Source organism: Hermetia illucens, chromosome 4 (assembly GCF_905115235.1).
Source record: "Hermetia illucens chromosome 4, iHerIll2.2.curated.20191125, whole genome shotgun sequence".
NCBI classification, from domain to species: Eukaryota; Metazoa; Arthropoda; class Insecta; order Diptera; family Stratiomyidae; genus Hermetia; species Hermetia illucens.
Genome location: NC_051852.1, coordinates 83,216,206 through 83,237,219, shown reverse-complemented (window position 1 = coordinate 83,237,219; position 21,014 = coordinate 83,216,206). Strand labels below are relative to the sequence as shown.

Genomic DNA, 21,014 nt, shown 5'->3' with positions numbered 1-21,014 from the left:
AATGTACACCCCCTTTTGCATGTATGAACACACCGCTTAAATTCAACGTAGAACGATTTTGCTCATTGCACGCGAAGGGATTCATAGTTCTCACCTTTTCACCAAATTTCATATTAATATGAGTAACCGTTTCAGAGGATATAGATGGCAAACAAACAGACAGGCAGACGGACGGAATAACAGACAGACAGTAAATTGATTTTAACAAGTTTTTGTTTTGCACAAAGCCTTAAAAAGGGTATTGGTTTTGTAAAGCTCAAATATTTTTGTTAGGTATAATATATATGTATAGTCAACATAACACTACTTACAGACATATTTCCTCTTTTTTGATTTCATACCAGTCAGAAGACAGCCACAGAATGAGTTCTGGGCTCGTGAGTTTCCAAAAAAGTATATTTCGATCTTTTTCTTCCTTCACAACTCAACTCAATTTTTGTTTGCTTACATAACCTGACCATAAGTTAAATGTTTAGTCACTAGTTAACTGCCCAGATATGATTCAATTGTGTATTTATTTTGCTTGCAAGCTTATTCCCTAAACCGAATGTAACATAATACCTAGTTACATTGCAACAAAGGAACCGTGGAAATTCTTTAATAAGTGAATATACATATGTATGTAGTTTTCTTTTCATTTTGCCGTCATCTTACTAATGTGATACAATGTCATTCTTTTCAGTGCACTGAACCTCCAGCAGAATCGTATGATGAAAAACTGCAAAATATGAAGAGAAAATACACGACGCAAAGTGCTGCAATGCATTTTAAGTCATCCAAGCGACGCATACTAAGGGCTTCCGGTTCGTGATAAATTTTATGAAAAACGTTACAATTCTTATATTTCGTGTTCACTTTGAGACAGGATTTATTGTGAGGTTTTAATGGCGCTCGACCCGCACGAGCCACAAGTTTGTGCCACGTAACATTCTCCATCTAAATTGGTGTGACGAATAGAAAAATTCCAGGAGGACGACCATAGACAATGGAATGCTTTCCTCCGAAATATATATTTTTAGATATTTTGTCGTTGGGGCTGATGTGAAAGGGTCTGAAGAATATGTGACAAGTGTGAACAATTTCTAGTACGGATAGTGTGATGACATATCTAAAGCTTTTCGATGCTGTATGGAGAGCTTCCCGTGGATATTTCCAAATAACTGAAAATAATGAGAGCAATGTGAAAAATTAAAGAGGCCAAATGATTTTATTCATAAGGAAAACGAAATGACGGACTTTGTGCGTACTATGTATTAGGTTGTTGCATATGAAATGGCCGATTTGGCAATCAACTGAAGTTAGTTGCGATTTTGCTGTATCAAACCACCAACAGTTGGCCCTGTTGGTGTCGGATAATAAAGTATAGGTACTTCTACTTTTAATCAAGGACAGTGAATAAAAAGGAAAAAAGGATGGAAAAGAGCTAAGAACGCATACTTTTTCTGTATGACTTCAAACTTGGTCATAAAGTAGCGGAGGCAACCAGGAAAATTAACAGCGCATTTGGAGCTGATTGGGTAAGCGAACGAACCACACGGTGGTGGTTCGAAAAATTCCGGTCAGTTGCCGTAAACCTTCAAGCCGCGTTTGCTAGTTGAATCTGACACACGTCAGTCTGTAAGAGACATTGCAGAGAAACAGGGCGTATACTATTCGACAGTTTTCCGGCACTCGCAACAACTTGGAAAGGTGAAAAATCGCGGCAAATGGGTTCGGCATGCCCTTAAGGAGCAAAACATGGCGCTTCGAATGGAAATTTGCAGTTTTCTACTCTCCCGCAACAGAAGCGGTCCTTTTTTGCACAGAATAGTGACATGTGATGAAAAGTGGATATTATACGATAATCGTTGCCGATCAGCGCATTAGCTAGATGCTGATGGGCCACCGAAGAATATGCCGAAACTGAGTCTCCATCCGCAGAAGGTAATGGGGACTGTCTGGTGGTCTACAGCTGGAGTTGTCCACTATTCTTTTTTGGCTCCAAAATACCCTCCATACCAATATCCTTTCAAATAAAGTTAATAATAGTACCTTACTATAATTTTTAGTAATTAGCAGGAAAACCCCCTTAAGTTCACCTTTAAGCAGTAATGTAGGCTACAGCATAGAGGATGATCCTGTCAAATTTGGTGAAAATCGCACTAATACTAACAAAGTTATACTAGGTCAAAACGGTCGCTCCTCTGCAAATTCAAGACTATGAATGTCAATATCACTTGAAAGCGGATATTTTCACATAATATATGCACATTTTACGTGCTACATCCTAATGGGACAAATGCACACTCAAGCCTCTTTATAAAAGAAATACACAAAACCTTTCGTACCTCAAGCGACTTGTTGAATTATTCAACGGACTATCGTAATAATTGAATTCGCTAATTGTTGTTGTTATGACTCCTAGTTTTTCATTTGGCTAGAATCCTCAGTACCACTGACTGATTGGTCAGACTGAAAGAAAGGCCACACTAATCTTTTTACAGGATATTGAAAGCGAAAAGCAACAAACGTCTCATGAGTAAAATTTCGCTATTTTCAACCAGCCTTATCTTGGCAAGAATGGCTCGGTCAAGATCGATTTACTTTTAATGAATGGGCATGGTAGTCTCTAAACTATTATAATAACTATCCCAATCTAAATTTCAATCTTAATCATAAGGTAATCTATGTACTGATATTTTTTTTTCTTTTTTAACTATTGCAAGAGCCTAAGTTTTCGTCGAATAAGAATTTTTCAACATTTTGGTTCACTTTTTCCAATTACAAGCCCAAAACCGGAAGCTCATACATATGTATGTACATGGTTGCAGTTTACCTCTTAGTGGTGGCTATGAGTCGAGGTTGGCTGACATCGGGCTCAGCTTCCCTCAGAGATGCTCACACACCTCCTGTATTGTTTTGCACCAAATGCTCTTAGGGCAACCCATCTCGTCGATTATTTTAGGAGAGTGGGTTTCACTGCATGGCGTGGTGAACAATGCAATTGCCGCCAGTTCCGCTTTCCGATCGCATTACCAAGGGGCGTGCGGAGCAAGTTCTTCGTTTGAAGTATTATCAGGCAGATGTTCACGAAGGTTTGGAACTTTCGAGTGACAGGCGTGGTCACTTTCCATTATCTACTCCCATATATATTAGCAATACAGAAAGAAAATTAGCACAGGAAAGTTTCAACTTTATCTTGATCTTGAGATAACTGCACTTGATATTTGTACAATGTTTTGGGTTGCAATAAATTTATACAAAAGAGGCAATTTTGAGCTACTACATTGTCAATAATAGTAAGATTTCCACCAAATCTGTATCATCATGCTTTATAACATAGTCTATATTAATGCTATTTTTATGATGATAGGGTAAGCTTCCAGTCAATTTCTAAAAAATACCGTAATATACTATTATTAACCAATCTCCGCACTCCTTCCTTTCGCATCATATGTTAGAAATATAGCTTGAGAAAGTAATAATCGAGACCTCCCATTTGACACCCCACATGACTATATTCAAAGCCTTAAAAATTGCCCCATTTTGATGTTCAGAACTGTACCGAATCCCGGAATATCCATATTTTTACCTAAAGGTTCATGCAATAGCCATTACTCAAAACTAATAGAAATATTTTAGTTTTCGGTTGACAGTAATGTTAACGGTTCAAACCTCACTGGTGACAGTGGGATTTGTATCGTGATTTGACATCGGATACCAGTTGACCCAACTGTGAATGAGTACCTGGGTCAAACCAGGGTAATAATCTCGGCCGAACGCAATCTGTAATCATGTAGTGTACCGTCACGGTCTTTTTTTGGGAGTAGGATAGGTGAATGCGTTTACGCACATAGTGTTGGGGTCCCGCAACAGTACGCTGTCGGACTACCAATTAAACACCTTCCTGTCATCAGAGAAGAAGAGAGCTTGGAATTGTTTGACACATTACTTCCGCTCTCCCGGTTTGGGACCCTTCAAGTCAGGGAATTTATTTCAACAATGGGTGGGAAAGAAGGGAGTTATTAGTGCAGGAAACCTCTTCCCATTCGATCCCTCCGCCCATCGAGTTTAATCTTCTTCGTAATAAGAAGAGCCCATAATGCGGAATATAATGCGGAACACGACTCCAACTGCCAGCGCTCTTCAGCATCTCTCTGAAAATGTTGTCTGGAGAGAGCTCCCCTGTGTCTGCACAAAGCTGCTGACGAAAGCCGCCCCACCTTTCGTAAGAGAAAAAGATGTGTTCAGCATCGTCCACCACTGCAGAACACACAATCAGGAGATCGTGCCTTCCCAATTCTGTGCAGGTAAAACTGAAAACCTCCGTGCCCGGTTAGAAGTTGGATAAGGAAGTAATCAATCCCACCGTGCATTCGGTTCAGCCACGGGTCTAAATTGTGGTTGAGACGCGCAGTCCATTTGCCCGTTGGCTCATTTTGCCAAGAGAGTTGTCACTCGGTAAATGTGCGTTGACGATCTTCACGGGCAATCACTTCTCTTAAGTTTTTGTCTTTACGGCGGTAGATAGCTTTGCCCTTCTTGGCAAGCAGGGCGATGGGGATCACTCCCGCGATTACCATCACGACCGGTTCTGAGACAGTGTGATAGGCAAACGCCACTCGCAAAGCTCCCCGTCTCTGCACTTGAGCAAGGCGTTTACGATGCACCTCCTTGTCAAGGGCATCAGCCCATACCTCCGTAGATAGTAGATAAAGGCCCCAACATTCGCTATTAGCCGACTTAAGGTCAAGATTCCAGCTGCAGCCCTGTCCGTTGCTGCTTTGATTTGCTCAAAGAAGCTCATCTTCGAGTTGATCGATATGGGCCGCAAGGTCGGGATTCTCTTTCTGATCGAGATTACTTCGGTTTTTTTCCAGCGCAAAGCTGAAACCATGAGCAGTCATCCATCTGCTTACCCGCGTACAGTGCGTCTAGCGATAAGTGCCTCAACGTCCGCTGCCTTACCGACCAGGCACGACTCTTTGGGCATATCGAGTCTCAGCGGACTATAGTCGAAAGCGTTTCAGAGGTCCGGCCCTAGGATGGATCCCTGTGCGACTTCTCCTCTGGCCCTTTAGCGTCTCGTAGAGCATAGAGCGGTCTTTCAGATAATCCCCCAATATCTGCAAGAGATAGCTTGGCAAGTGGAATGAGTTTTCTAATGTGCCTAGCATATCTGTCCATCTTACGGAATTGCATGCATTTCTGACAACAAGCGTTATGAAGAGCACTATCCTTCGAGATCGGTGGCTGTGTGCCTCAGCTCGATGAACCGCATCCACGACCTCCATAACAGCATCCATCACCGTGTTCTGAAGGCAAATTGCCTTGGGGATAAATCCCCGACAACGCGGATCACCTCGGCGAATCTACTCTTAATGAGCTTCTCGAGCACTTTCTCGGCCGTGTCAAGCATACACAGCGGTCGGTATGCAGACGGGAACTCTTGATGTCCTTTCCTCTTGCTAATCAGCGCGAGTCTGGCCACTTTCCAGTGATAAGGAAAAATGCTCTCCTTCAAGCAAGCGTTGAACGCTCAAAGCAGCATGTCTGGCCGTTGGCGGAGCACCAATTTGTAAACTTCCCCCGGGATGCCATCAGCACCTGGCGCCTTCTTGTTTTTCATAGTAAGAGCCGCTTCTTCGAGATGTTTCATTGCTGAAAAGAGGACAATCATCGACGCTTTCTGCGCTATTGTCATCAACCCGTACAGGATGTCTGGGGAACAATGCCCGTACAATGCGGTCCATCTGGTCAGCATTTAGTATGCAGGGCCTCCTCAGAGCCCCGATTTACCGGGTGACAGTCTTGTAGCCAACTCCTCAAGGGGCCTCATTCACCTCGTTGGTCAGGTTCTGCCAACCGCGAGCTTTGCTGCGATTTATCGCGCTGCGGAGTCTCCGTTTTTCTGGTCTATACTGTGCCTTTGTGACGCATGCCTCCCCGTTGGCTTGTAAATATTGTGCGAAACGACTCCCTTCGTAGGTCGGCAATCTCTGCCGTCCGCCAGTGCACAGAAGGCTTGTTGCGACTGGGACCCCTCCGGAGCATGGAAGCCTCACACGCTGTCGTTATCAAGTTCAGCAGTAAATTTACGACGATGTAAGCTGCGACGCTATCACCCCCCGGAGCGCCCTCCAGCGCGGCTCTGCCTGCTCCAAGAGTTTTGACATTCACCCTTGCAACATTCCACGGGCAACGGGAGGATTGGGTTGGTACTTGCCGGCAAGTAGCATGAACCACTTCATACGCGATGTACTGGTGATCACTTACTGAGAAGTCTTTCAGGACTCGCCACCTGTCCACCGATGGTGCAAGAGATTCCGACGCAAAAGTGATGTCAGAAATGCTTCCTTCACAGCCTGGGTGCTGAAACCTTGGCGTGGATACGGTGTTTAAAACTACGAGTCCGGTTCTGGCGGCATTTCCCTCTGGAATCTGGCTGTGGCATGCCCAATTCAAGGGCCCTAGCATGAAATACACCGCCTACCAGGATTCATTTCGGGCACGGAGGCCGAAAAGATGTCCTCCAGAGCATCAAGCCAGCCCCGATAGTCCGGCATCGTCTCATTCCGTGTTAGGTAAACGCTAAAAAACATTATCCCTAAACACCGAATCCAGACAAACCCATTTCCCCGGCCTTCTGCAAGAACACGAAGTCGAACGTCATCCCAACCCCAGATGGCAGTGATGCCGGATAAGTCGAAATATCATGAAGCCGGGTCCCTGCTTTGGAATTGCTCGCTGATTAGCACTAGATCAGCATTTACATCCGCAACGAACTGTGCTCGCAACTGGTGAGCGGTTGCACTGCGGTACATGTTAATTTGTAAAATGCGAATCATGCCATTCGTGTCCTAGCCCTTTCCAGTTCCGCCCTAAAGATTGGGTACCGTTTCAAGCCCGCAGTGTCTGCGACGCTCTCGCTAGACGCGCCACGATCCTTGCAGAGAACGCAACTTTCGCTTTCATTACAAGTCTTGGCTTGGTGACCTACCTGGCCGCATCTCCGGTATGCTGCCCTCTGTCCGGTCCGTTGCAAGTTGCCCACGTGTGTCCATAGTCCAGACACCTATAGCACTTGGTGGGGATTGTTCGCATTCGTACCCTATATATTACCCATCCAATTTTGATTTTCCCGCTGCTAGGGAGTTTTCTCGCATATTGTTCGGGAACTTCCACCAAGGCGAATTTTACAGCATTTACAGAGGGGATACCTATCCGGGCATTGGGTACCTCTGGACATTCACGTTTTATCGCCTCCTTCTGTGAGGCGATGAAGATCCCGGATTTCTATGGAGCACATAGGCTCTAGGCTAGAAACAAGAGCCTTTTCCTGTCTTCGGGCCCAATTCGACGAGGAATCCGCCACCCTTCGTTTTCCATATGGAAGATACCTCTGCGCCGTTGTCTTCGGGTTTCATCCTGTAGCGGATTTCACTACGGACTTCCGCAAATGAGCAGAGCCGGTGATCTATTCCTTCGTTTCCTTGTCTTTTCTGCCACTGCTTTTGGTTTGCAGCCTCCCTGTGTTTGGACAGACGGGTCTCTGGCGGCGTAGTCAGTTGTTTCCTTTGACGCAAGCAGTGTTCTCTCAGTGCTTTCCAATCGTCCTTCGCTGCGCACGTTCGCTTGTAGAAGGAGATGCGATCAAATAGTTTCTCCAGTTCCATTAGTCCTTTTTGGATGTCCTAGCTGACGTTTTTCTGGAGGAAAATAACCGCCCACATACGCTTCGCCACTGCCGCGTATTTCCAGATGAGTCTTTCCCTCTTCGGCCCTAGCTAGTCAGGACCAGCGATTCTGAGGAGCAATGCAGGGTATTGAAGTTGCCGTGCCCGCACCGTCAATTGCGCAACTTGCTGAGGCTTCATCTTTATTTGGGTGTCCCGGTGTCACATCGGGTATGTCAGCGCCCGCTGTTTTTTTCTCTCTCAGCTCTTCCTTCTTCCCTGCTATTTCGTCGTTTTGTTGGTTTAGGTTTATTCTTCATGAAAAATTCACCACCCCATTGCACGCAAGGGAGCGGGCCGCAATATTTAGGAACGGGTGTACCCTCGAGGACACAGCCCCTACCCCAGTTCACTGAATCCTGACCTACGCTTAGCTGATCCCGGAATTCATGGACAAATCAGCGCTCGCTCGGGGCAACGCGGTCTACTAACACCGGTTCAATGCACACTACCCGACCAGGGTCCCGAAGGACCTGCCACTTTGGCAGAGCTAAGCTCACATCACCTCATCGGCTCCGGGGACTCCCAGTGTGTCCCGACGTGTACCGGTCATTGGCGGTTCGCCCTTCACCCTGAGGCTTTCTCAAGGCTAGGGAGTCAGGACTACTTACTCGGGCACCTCGAAAAACTCACACCCCGTATCGCAAGCGACCCGTTGAAGGTCGCTGACCGGTTATGGTCTTAAGTGAAGTGCTCTAACACACTTCGAGGCCCTGATCCAATTGGAATGTGCCAACGATGATTATAATTATTAGAGGAGTCTTTATATCGGGAATCATTTCCATTTATAGTCTCGATATTGGCAGCAAAGAAAACTTCCGCGGGAACCACTAGGACTTTATTTACAGGAAAGACAACAATTCATCAGTCAAGTGAGCGATGCGAACAACTTAACTGTAAGAAATACAACAAGGTCTCCGTTAAATCCTTGGGTGTGTGTCATAAAGTGCTCAGGCAGTACTACTACTGTGCGACTATCTTGAGAGGAATTAATGACATCGTTTAAATCTATGCTCCATTTTCCAAATTAAGTACGAATAGTCGTTGTATTCCTAGAACAGTTACAAATCCTGGGATACTGTATGGTAATAGACTGTAAGATAAAGTTAAAAAGTTTTCGAGACTATTGGCGTTCCCGAAAATAATATAAACAAATCGGAAACCGGAAGCTCGGCGATTCGGGTATAAAAAATTTAACTTGTTGATTAAGTATACTTGAGTGCAGAACTATCCCATTTGTGCATAGCCCGCAATGTATATGTACATTGAACAAGTCAACTGTGATATTGAAATTTACACGGCAAAGGCAACTTTGAGCTACTGTAACTTTATCAGTAATAGTACGATTTTGATCAAACTTGAGGATATCATGCTTCATATAATAGTCTATATTACTGCATCTTTATAACTCTAAGATAAATTTAAGAACGGAAATCCATATAGAATTATTTTTTTGATTTTTCGTTTTTTCCTTTAAAATTTCGTTTGCTATCTGAAGAATGTATTTTCGGTGTTTGGAGCATTATAGGAAGCCTAAAAAGTTCCTATATAGTCCACAAAGTGATACCCTCCAAATCTACCGAAGTAGGCAAACGCGCGCTTGCATTTCATTTCTGGCCCCAACATTCATTTTTTAAATAATTATAGGGGTCACTTGTGACGATTATGTGGCTTGTGTAACAGTCGTTTATTGTTTTCACCGATACAGTGAAAAGAAAGTTTAAGTAAGCATTAAACCCTATAAACTTTACTTTTCACGAATGAAAATTTTAAAACCGTTTTTCCCGCGCAAGTGCAATATAACTCAAAAAGGGGGCGATCTACTTCAAATTTGATACAGATGTTCCTTACCTAATTGGTTTCTGTATGAACCTAATTCAATTCAATTGTTATAGTAAATAATGTTTTTAACATATTGATGTCTCTTTTTCCTTTTTTTGCCTCTAATTTTTATTTTTTTTGTGACAAAGTCAGACAGACAGACAGACATTGAACCGATTTTAATAAGGTTTTGTTTTAGAAATAAAACTTTAAAAAGATCCGGGAGCAAAAGTATGGGATGCCTTGCTACTGATTTACACTATTTAGAAACAGTCAGATGAACGGATTCTCTTGATTTCTGCTTACTTCGCTGTCAACAGAAAGGACACTTGTAGTGGAAGGCTGGAAGTTCATCAATGACCAAACGAGCAGTACGATAGAACCACTCGGTAATGCACCCCCGTCAGTAAGCATTCTGGGAGCATAGGCATACAAATTTTCTAATAGTCCCCAGCAACTAAATCCTGATCTCCTTGGAAAACTAATTGGATAAGTTGCAAACTTGAACTCAGCATTCAAATCATAATCCATGATAGGTGTGTCGAATGCATTACGTTTTAGAATTTGTCAGTATGCCCAAGATGGAGAAAATATATTGATGAAATTCAGAATTAGCAAAGCAAACGACGGCAAGAGTACTCCTCAACATAATTCTCTATCAACGGCGTATGGAGAAAGTTAGAAAAATCTGAAGAACATAAAACTGGCAAAAGCTTCAAACTTTAATTTCATTAAGGGGGTCATCCCGTGTGAAGGCCGTTTTTTTTTACTTTTTTTTAGAAATTTTTTGTGAAGAACTGGAGAAAGGTACAAATACGAATTTTTCACCATAGATTTATTAATACCTTGAACGTGCATAATATTTTTTCCAGTTCGATCACATAGTTCATTATTGAAATACAGAGCAATTTATACACCCATCTCCAAAAAAGGTGGTTTTCTGCTGCCACGCTAGAGGGCGCTGCGATCATCTTAGAGAAAAAAGTAAACGGCATTTTAACGCACAGACTTAACTGCAATCCGCAAACTAGGATTATTAAAAAATATTAAAAAGTAAATTTTTGGTGCCTTGTTAAACTTTTTTTCGAATTTTGGTGTTTCCTAGTTCCTAGTTTGCGGACCGTAGAAATACGTTCTGAATAAGTCCTGAAAATTTCAAAGAATTTGGTTGGATAGATTTTGGGCTATGATGGCAGCCGGTTTTCAACATGTAGTTTCGAGAAAAACGCATTTAAAGAATAGAATGCGATTTTTAGCCATAAAACCTTAACTGACCGTTAATCTGCTATACCTAGTCCATGGACCTTAGGTTTCGCCAAGAAACACATGTACGGCCTAGGCTTCAATTCTTGTCCTTTTAGCGAAGTCATTCGAACGTCATTCGAGCAGCAATATTACAGCGATCGACATAAATCTGACATGTGACCTATCACGTGTTTAAAACTATAACTTCCGAACGACTCCGAATATCAAAAAATCACTTTGCCCATATATTCTACACTATATCTAGATACAATTGATGGCAAAAAAAAAATCGATTCCGCGGATGCGACACACGGGATGACCCCCTTAATATAAACGCTAAAAATGGAAAGGAGGTTTTCATATATATTTTGATTGAATTCTTTCCTGGGTAAACATTCAAATTTGTGCCTAATAAACGCAGCGTAAGATAATTCGCGGGGTGGAAGGTAGACAGAGAGTGATGTGAAAACAGCAGACCATCTGCCTGAGATACAGCATTTAACATAATTCTGGGCTGGTATCTTAACAGAGCCCTCCACCAAAGAACTGTTTCTAGCATGCAAAATTATGTCATTTAAGCGGGTTCAAATGGCATTTAATTGGTTTTATAGATACGAATCCGAATTTTAAAGATTCGTATATCGGTCTATAAAGGATATGTGTACTCCCAAGTGATCGCTCCACTGCAGATAGAACTCTTACCAGGAAGGTAATGCCTCGGACAACGCATTCTATGAGCTAATATCAACATATTCGAATTCGTGTTGGATATATTCAAAGATCGTTAACAATAATTTCTAATGAGGCAAAAAGACATGGAATCAACTGGTTGTTGATTATTTCAGAATTCTGCGCATGACAGAATGGACGAAGATTTACATCGACGTCGCAAGAAAGTCGTTTAAGTGAAGATGTTTCACAAGTTTCCACGGGGAGTAGTTCTTCTCTCTTGATTTACGAACGAAGTATGTGAAACGGTTTCATAGTTTGTGCCTTCGAATCGAATTCACGGTAACCACTAGAAAGGACTAATTGCGTTCATTGAGAATGTTAAGTGGAAAAGCTACAAGCGACCCGCTTGATTAGAGGCGAGAATACAAGTAATCCCAAAAGGTGAGATAGTTAGGAGTGTATTTTAGCTCGAAATTATCATTGAAACATCATTTTCCAGGACAATATCAAACGACATGCAGGTTGTACTGATCTTGCAAAATTACGGTAGACATAAATCAATGGATTTATTGGATCCACACATTCCCAATAAAACCCATGATGGTAACCGAACCGACAAGCTACTATCAGAAATACAAAGGCTCTGTTGCCTGAACATAACTGAAGCGATGAGAACAACGTCCTACGCAGGACTTGAAGCTAGCCTAAATCTACCTATCATTCACTTCCAAGTGACACCACGCAAATATGTGGAGGGAATATCACTGACGCTTGGAAAATCGACCTCTTGCGCAGCTATGCATCCATTGGGAAGCGCTTTGGTATACATCAAGTTACTTGGATGAATGCGGGTTTTCAGATTGTCTATGGGAAGGTCATAAGGTTCATGCAATCGAGGCAGGTAATTTGAAAATCTGGAAGAAGGCAAAAACATTGTGAAGGAAACTGAAGCAATTAGAGGGGTGTTCTCTCATGAATGGAAATATGAAAACCATGGTAGATCTTCTTTCAGGACACTGGTCTTTAAACTACCACTTGCAGTCGTAGGTTCAGGTATTTATAGCTATTCGGCTTCCTCAGATTTGAAAAATCTGTTTGCTTTCTGCTTTGGGAAACTTTCTTAGATTCGGAGAAGACTGGGACGTACAACAGGATAGAACAATGGACCCTATATCGTCCATGTGCTTGAAACAACCATTTCTATAATCTAATTTTTATTAGAAATTAGCTTTGACGTGAAGTTAATAATAATTTGGTCGAACTATGGTATGGTGATACCTTAACAACCTTGTGGAAGTAATACGTGTATCCAAAGAAAACACTATTTACAATTTGATCTGATTTGATTTAGGGTAACAATGGCTAAATTTTTTCCCAAGGGCACTAAACCAAATTAGTAGTCCAATTGATAAAATCTCACAAAAAGATTTCGCATTAACAAGAAAATTACAAATTGTACTTACCGGTAAATGTGTTTCTAGCCAATTATTTAGAATTCCTGCTGTCACAGGATCGGGCGATGGAGTGTGTGTTCCTGCCTGCTGTATTGCCAGGGCGAGTGATTGTGCTGTTGCGAGAACATTTGATATGGATACCGAAGAAACGTCTTGACTTGATGTAAGTCGATTGTTAGCACCTGAAAAAGGGAAAAGGTTACGATTATATAAACTGTCCTATAAGTGAAATTTGAAATGAAAACATTACCGGACTTCTTATACTCAAAATCATTCACGCTAGTTGCGGTTAACTCACTATTCTCGCGTGATGTTGAATTATTACACGATCTAAACAACCACCATCGAGTCATACAGATTACTGTTAAATTGGCGAACCTTGAAACAGGTTCGGCCGCAAACCACTTAAATTATGATTTAATATTCACTGCAATATGAAGTATAGTTTCCTTTTGCAAGTTCACTAAGCCATGTCATATTTCAAGTGTAGAATTTCAATTAGAGCAAGAAATTACCTAGTTCAAGCGAATTTTATAAAAGAGTGAAAGTCTGCTCTCATACTACTAAGAAGAAAGAAGAACACAAGCTTTACTTTACTCATGTTTTCAAAGGATTTTAAAAGCGAGGTCTAGCCCATTATAGGTATTCGACAAGTGGAATTTTAAAAATTAAGTTAGAAACTGCATGCATTGCTCCAAAATTCTAAAAAACAAGCATGGTCAAACCTATTCAACGACGAATACTCATTAGCTCTCCCAAAGGCTCTAAGTCGACTTAATCTATAAATTCTACTTTAATCCTCCCAGTTGAGTGAAAAATTCCAACTATTGCTAATACTAATACCAGAGCAAACTGTAAATAATACTCGCAATAAGCTCCTTAAAGAGTATTTATGAATGTTTTTTGGTGCTTTGAACTTCTCCGGTTCCCGAGTAAAATGCAAGAGCTTGCGTGCCTTTCCCATTTCCTCCAATCAAGTGCATAACACATTTATCACGAAATAGAAAGTGACAAAATCCATGAACCGAAAAAGCAAGCAAATTCTCCATTTTAAATTGAACAAAATGTCGGTGCATTGCCCGCTCAAACCGAAATCCCTTGCCATTGAGTTTCTGTTTCACAGGACAAGTAAAAATTGCTGCAGAAGTAATGAAGTAAAAGGAAAATTTATGCAAGTAAAGCAAAAGCTGGATGAAAAACGAGACTGGAAGAGACGTGTAGTTACCGCAGGCCAAGGCAAAAAGGGAAATGTTACGTAAAGTGGTAATGACGTCCAAAAGAGCAGCGACATCATCAAAAAGGACTAAGTAGCGAATGCTGTAAAGTTGAACTCGAAAGGATTTTATAATTGAAGGAATGAACGATGAAAAGGCATTGAGATGTGTGCATCTCGAATTGCAATAATTAGAATTATGTTTTCCAAAATTCAACATGTGCGTTAATGAGCTTCTTCTTAATGATACTAAGTGATATCTGCAGCAATTCCTGTTCACTGCTATGTAGTACAACGCAGAGCATAGGCAGTAGTTTTTTCTTGTTTTAGAGGGAAATCTTTAGATTTCATTATCTTTGCCATTTATGTGGTGTAAGTGGAACGGTATGAAAATGTATACAAGTAAACTTTACTCATTTCAATATTGAGATTAACGTCTTTGCTCAATCAACATATTAGTAAAGATCACCTGGCGATTTTTCAAATTTAATCTACCAATTAGAACACTTAAATAATAATAGACGGCACAACAATCCAATTTAAATCTAGTTCTTGAAACATCTTGGAACACTTCACTTTAAGATCGAAACGGCACACTCGGGGGCAATGAGGTTAGCAATGCACTCGCTCGAGAACATTACCCTGATTTGACCCAAGTACTCACTCACAACTGAGTCGACCAGTGTCTGACATCCAATTCCTCTGCTACCAGTCAGAAGCTGCACACATGTCGTCGTAGAGAAGGATGTTCTTCCGATTAGCGGGTCAAACCAATAACAGTGGCATTTTGTGTAACGGGACTTTGTAACCCCAGATATCTAGAAATGTAGATTCTTTGTTTTTTGCATGTAACTTCATAACGATAAAGTCCTGTGAGCTCAAATTCAGCATGTATATGAACCTTAAAAATACCTATCGTTTGACACCACACTCGGTTCAATATAGTATTACATCAGGACATAAAAGACATTTTCCTGATTTTTTACATTTACCCTTAGAGTTGATTAATGCTTACTGCCACATCCTTAAAAGTTTGTCAGTTCATTGCACTAAGGCACCCCTGTAGGCTCATAAATTTTTATTGTGCTATGTACTTGTTTAAGGATTTGGTGCCCGTGAGAAATTACCCAAAAGAAAAACATTCTCTCTCATACCCTGTAAAAGGAGAATCACAAGTTTTCATGAATTTTCAATAAAAGATGCTGTGCTGTTATATTGAAGCAGCACATGGAAAGTGACCACCTCTGTTATTCCAAATCTCCAATCCTTCGTTAATATATATATTAGCACGTCATTGGTATAAACAGGCCTGAAAAAAAGCTCGAATCATGTCCTAAGTCGGCATAAGGACCTGTTGCCGGTAGATGCGTTGATTAGAGGACAAAAGTGGAAGTGCATAGGTCATACTTTTAGAAAGAACTAGGAATGAATTACTGGCTATGTCGTGCAATGAACCCCACTTTTTTGGAATGGGACGCCCTAGAATCACATGGTGCAAAACAGTAGAGAAAGAGTGGGTAAGGCATTCCATTGAACCGGAAACGATGGCGTGTTTTGTGTTTAAGATATAATTTATTGAGTCGCATTGCTCTCAATTTTTTGTAATTGGTATTTTATGAAAATATATCCTTTCTTCCTGCATAAAATGGAACGACGTAAACATTTCATTGAAATTGAAAAAGCTGAGATATTTGTTTTGTAGACGTTCTAAATGGTGGATAATGGAAAAAATTCTACGTAGTGATGATGATCATAGCTAACTGGTAAAAAGTTTTCAGGTTAACATAAAAAAGTAAATGCACGGAGAAAACATTGCGTTCTAAACGCAGGGCGAAATTTAACGAAATCAGCGCGAATTCCGACCCTCATGTGCCACCTGAGACTGAAAGCACCTGCTTCAACTGACTAAAACAAACCTTAAAGACTAGAATTTTAATTAGGCACAACTTTTAGAAATACAATTTGCTTTCATCTTAAAAGGGGAGCATATTAGGAGGCTTTCAGGATGGATTTTTTTTATTACAAAAATCGTTAACTTAGTTTTATCCCAATATACACCAGAAAAATTTCAAAGTGAAATGCCCTTTCCTTTCGATTTTGAAATGCTATATAAACAGCGCATTTATAATCACTTGGTATCATTTTACTCTAGGAGGAATTGTTACACAAAAACTAAAGAGCCCATCATTATGAAATCTGGAGGTGAGATTTCTTATAAAATTACCAAGAATATGAACCAGCTTTTGGGATGATATCAAACTTTTAAATGCACATTTTTGCATAATTAATGGAAAAATGCTAAAAATTGAATTACTTTTTTAACAGCTGTAAAATTTTTAATTTTGATTATTTTCTCCTGCATTGAGATTCAAATTCGTAGGAAAAATTAAAACCTTTTTGGTTTCAGATAAAAATTGGGAGTCATTACACGTCCTGCAGTTAGAGAAGTCCACTTACGACCTTTATTTGTTGTTATTATTGGTTTCAATTATTCCAAAAAATACTCAACAGTTGTTCGAAATATGACTAATATGGTGTCCAAATTGATTGAATTCCAATTAATTCTCCCACTAAGAAAAAGTACCTGAAAATGGGCCTTCTAATGTTTTCCTTCCTTAAGGAGACTTTTCGCAGTCAGCATTTTTGTTGCTTTTTTTAGTTACTAATTCGATAGAATATAGTCTCAAGAATTCAAGCCAAAACTCCCAACAGTTTTTTTTTATTGTTTATGAAGGCAAGTCATAAAATTTAATACAAATCATTAACTAACAAAAAGACACAAAACCGCAAAATTTTTCAGATGAATTGTATTTGTGACAGAACATTTTTTCGGATACTTTTTGCGATTGCTCGGCCATTTATTGTTCGATTTGCTTGATTTGCTTGTTTTATTCTCTAGACTTGTCTTTAAATAACTGCAACTAAATAAGATTTTACATTCCCAATGGTTCATCTCGGAAACATATTTTTCAAAAGTTCTCACATCATTATAGTCCGAGCTAGGATTCCCGCGATTCGTTGATATTAAGTTAAGTCCCTTTTCTGATGTTTTAGGTAGAAAAAATGAGGGCATATTAAAGTTCAATTTTTTTAAAAGCCGCCAAAACTGTATTTTTCAACTGATCTCGTTAGTTCTACTTCGGGCCATAATTACATGTGTCCTAGACAAAACTGCATTTGCAATTTTCTCTTCGAGGTCAAGGTTTGGTCAAAAATATAGGAGAAGTTGGATCAAGTCTCAAGACAAGTCGGAAGTTCGATGCTTCAGGTATAAAGGTTCCATCTTATGTGCACGTTTGCCCACTAGTGCACAGCTAAAAATCCAAAATATTCCACAATATGTCTTCAAACCCCAACTCCGCCGTTAATATGAGTTTACTTTATATGATCTGAGAGAGATCAGAGGGATCTGAGCCGAACTATCAGAAACAACAAAAACCTATGAGAAGCAGTCCAGAGTATGCAAAACCACCTCAGAACCTCTGAAAAACTTGTAGAAATCTGAAAAGACCTAGGTAAAGATGACTGCGCCCGAAGTGATTTGTTCAGCAGCACCTGAAAAAATTCTGATGCTGCACTGGCGACTCATTTAGAAAATGTCTCTATTCCCAACCCAGTGAAAAGCAAATTCAACTTCCGCAATGTTCACCATTATTTGCCAAAACGAACCTTCGGTTCAGAGTTAGAAATGTAGCTCGCATCATCAGAGAACTCGATACTAAAAAACATGTGACCACGACAAAATTACAGGCAAAATGATCAATCCCTCTGCATGCTATCAAGTATCTGATTGAGATTTTCAACGCGATAACACGAATTGGTCCCGAATATGTAGAGAATTTCTTTTGTAATTACGGTCGCAAAACCGGGAAAAGATCAGACACAAATAGCATCATACCGCTCGATAAGCCAACTTCTTATCTTATCAAAAGTGTTTGAAAAACTTTTAGCATCAATGATTCTGTCGTTCCTAATAAGTTGAAATATAATCCCCGACCAACAATTCGGCTTTCGAGAAACAACAGAACAGATTCGCCGTCAAACCGCACTGGTCAAACAGGAAGAATAAGGATAGGAGAATACAACTTTGAGACCGTTGACAATTTCTCCTATCTAGGGTCGAAAAACACAACCGATAACAGCTACGATGATGAAATCCGCGCACGGTTGTTGTCAGCCAACAGAGCCTATTTCAGCTTACAAAAACTGTTCCGCTGGAAACGTCTCACCATAGGGTCAAAGCTCTTACTGTACAAGACTATGATCTTGCCAGTCCTCATGTATTCCTCGGAAACTTGGGTTCTTAGCAAGAAAAATTGCGAACTCTTGGCCGCGTTCGAGAGAAGAATTCTCCGAAAAGTGTATGGCCCCCTACATGAGGATGGACGATTCCCGAGCCTACACAACGACGAAATTTATGAGCGATACCATGACCGTCCGGTTGTGGATAAAATCCGGCTCAACAGGTTACGGTGGACGGGTCACTTAATCCGTATGGATGAGGATGATCCCACCTGGAAAGTCTATAAGGGCAATATCTATGGAAGAAAAAGAAGACAAGGCAGACCCTGCCTAAGATGGAGCGATGGCGTAGGCCAGGACGCCAGACAGCTTTTAGGGATATCGAATTGGTGGACCTCGGCGCAAAACCGGGATGTCTGGAGTTCCTTATTAAGGCAGGCCTAGACCGGATACTGATTGTTGCGCCGTTGATGATGATGATGATATGGCTAAAAATCCAAAAAATACTTCATATTTTTTTCAAACTGGAAGAAATGCATACATATTACAGACGTAGATATTATGCTCATCCTAAACAAATAAACATTCTATATGCATGTATATAAATTGATCGTATACTCATTTACGATTTACTTCGTGCATAATAGTATACATATGTAAAGTACGTATATTGAATACCGCTGGTCCAATGTACAAATATGTCTATCTGAATTAAGCACTACCCCAAAGCTTCATTTAGACGTACATATAAATGCATAGATATATCTGTCTGGAGTAATTGATATTGATATATAAATCATTAAGAAACTGAAATGTTTCCCTGCAACCTCCCATTCACGTGAGCTCACTTTGTTGTGATATTGCCGAATTGATATGTTATGTTGACGTCATTCACGTTTTAGAATGCGCAAAATTCACACAAAATGTAAAAGTTTCACCTTCTATAACTTTGTTAATAATAGTTGGATACCTTATATACCTTATGTTATCTCTTATGCTTGCGCCAAAATTTTGTAGTTCTAGCATGAACTTGAGAGAAGTTTCCGGCTAAATTTCTAAAATATGCCAATAGACTGTTATTAACTTTATTTGGGCAGATATCGGAATACGATGCATTTTGAGGCCTAGGGTCATATTTTGAGAACTCACTTTTCATTTGATGTCAAATATAGGACCAGTTTCGAAAAGCACTAATTGAGCCCTTTCATTTGATGCCCCACATGGCCACAGTCTGTGAAAAAAAATTTACACCCTCCATTCACATGTATGGAGAGCCCCTTTAACTTAACACAAAGTGGCGGCACTTGCTATATGTAAAGGGAACAATAAACCACACGCTCTCACCAATTTACGTAACAATCGGTTCAGCCGCAGGATTTCCGTTGGTGGATGTGATGCTACCCGTCGCAACTGGAGAACATCGGTACCAAAGATATGATGCCTGATGCGTCCAAAGGTGGGGCATTCACATAGGAAATGCTCAGTGGATTCCGCTTCCTCATTACAGGAGGGACACGTATCATCTTGACTAATTCCTATTCTGAACATATGCCCAGCCCCTGTCAGAATACCCACAATACACCTGCAAGTCCTCCTGCTTTTCGACAGGATAAACTTTGCGGTATGCATGTTCGGTTCTGGCAGGAAAAGTTTGGTGTGTCGAGCAGCATTTAGGCTCTGCCACCTGTCATTATGGGAAGCTTATTCCCAGTTTTTGAAAACAAACTTAGCCAATGCTACTGATACTCCAATTGCTGGTTCCGGTCCCGGCATAGCGGCGGTTGACCCCTTTTTCGCTAAAGCATCCGAGATTTCATTTCCTTCTACGGCACAGTGATCAGGTACCCAGAGTGGTTCCACCACATTGAATCTAGAGATAGAGTTCAAACGATTCCTGCATTCCTGAACGATTTTCGAGGTGATCAAAGGACTACTCAATGCCCTCAATGTTTCGGTTGGGTAGTTTCTGTGAATGGATCCGTGAAAGAAATGATCATTTTCGATCGCCGCACTCCCCACCTTTCCAACAAATATCAAAACTAAGACCGGATTCGGAAAGCACTAACCGAGACCTTTCATTCGATACCCCACATGACTATATTCGGTGAAGAAAAAATTTACACTCCCCTCTTGCATGTATCCACGTAAATTCGACGTAGAAATGTGTAACTTATTGTATGCGTGAGCGTTCACAGTGCCCACCTTTCCACCAAATTTGGTGTTAATCGCTATAGCCGTTTTCGAGAAAAATGCTCGTGACAGACAGACAGATGGACAGACGGTAAACCGATTTTAATATTTTGTTTTACACCAAACCCTCAAAACACAGATTGTAAGATTCCTTAAACTCATATTGCCTCCTATGTAAAAATGTCTACTTTAGTTATGGTAGACAGAGCCATATGTATTTCGAAGTATAACTATAACTGACGCTCCTTTTGAGCCCAAACAACCACAAAGCCTGAAGATTTTGATTGCCAAGAACAAAAATACAAAGCTTATGCAACCACAAAATATGGACTAAGCTAACAAAATAGCAAAGTTCTGGGTCAGGCAGATACATAGGGCGATTTCATAGTATCATATAATAGTATGCCTCGTTGACCCATTGAATCCTGGAAAATGCAATAAAAAAATTTCCCTCTCTTCAAC

The 21,014-nt window shown here is 40.7% G+C and overlaps 1 protein-coding gene across 1 annotated transcript in view; it reads right to left on the bottom strand.

Moving 5' to 3' along the window:
• The window catches only part of LOC119653715 (liprin-beta-1), a 177,341-nt gene that overhangs the window by 99,212 nt on the left and 57,115 nt on the right, over positions 1 to 21,014 (bottom strand). The window contains exon 2 of the mRNA XM_038058604.1: positions 12,917 to 13,089. Coding sequence (XP_037914532.1) covers positions 12,917 to 13,089 — 173 coding nt within the window. The remainder of the gene's footprint in view (positions 1 to 12,916; positions 13,090 to 21,014) is intronic.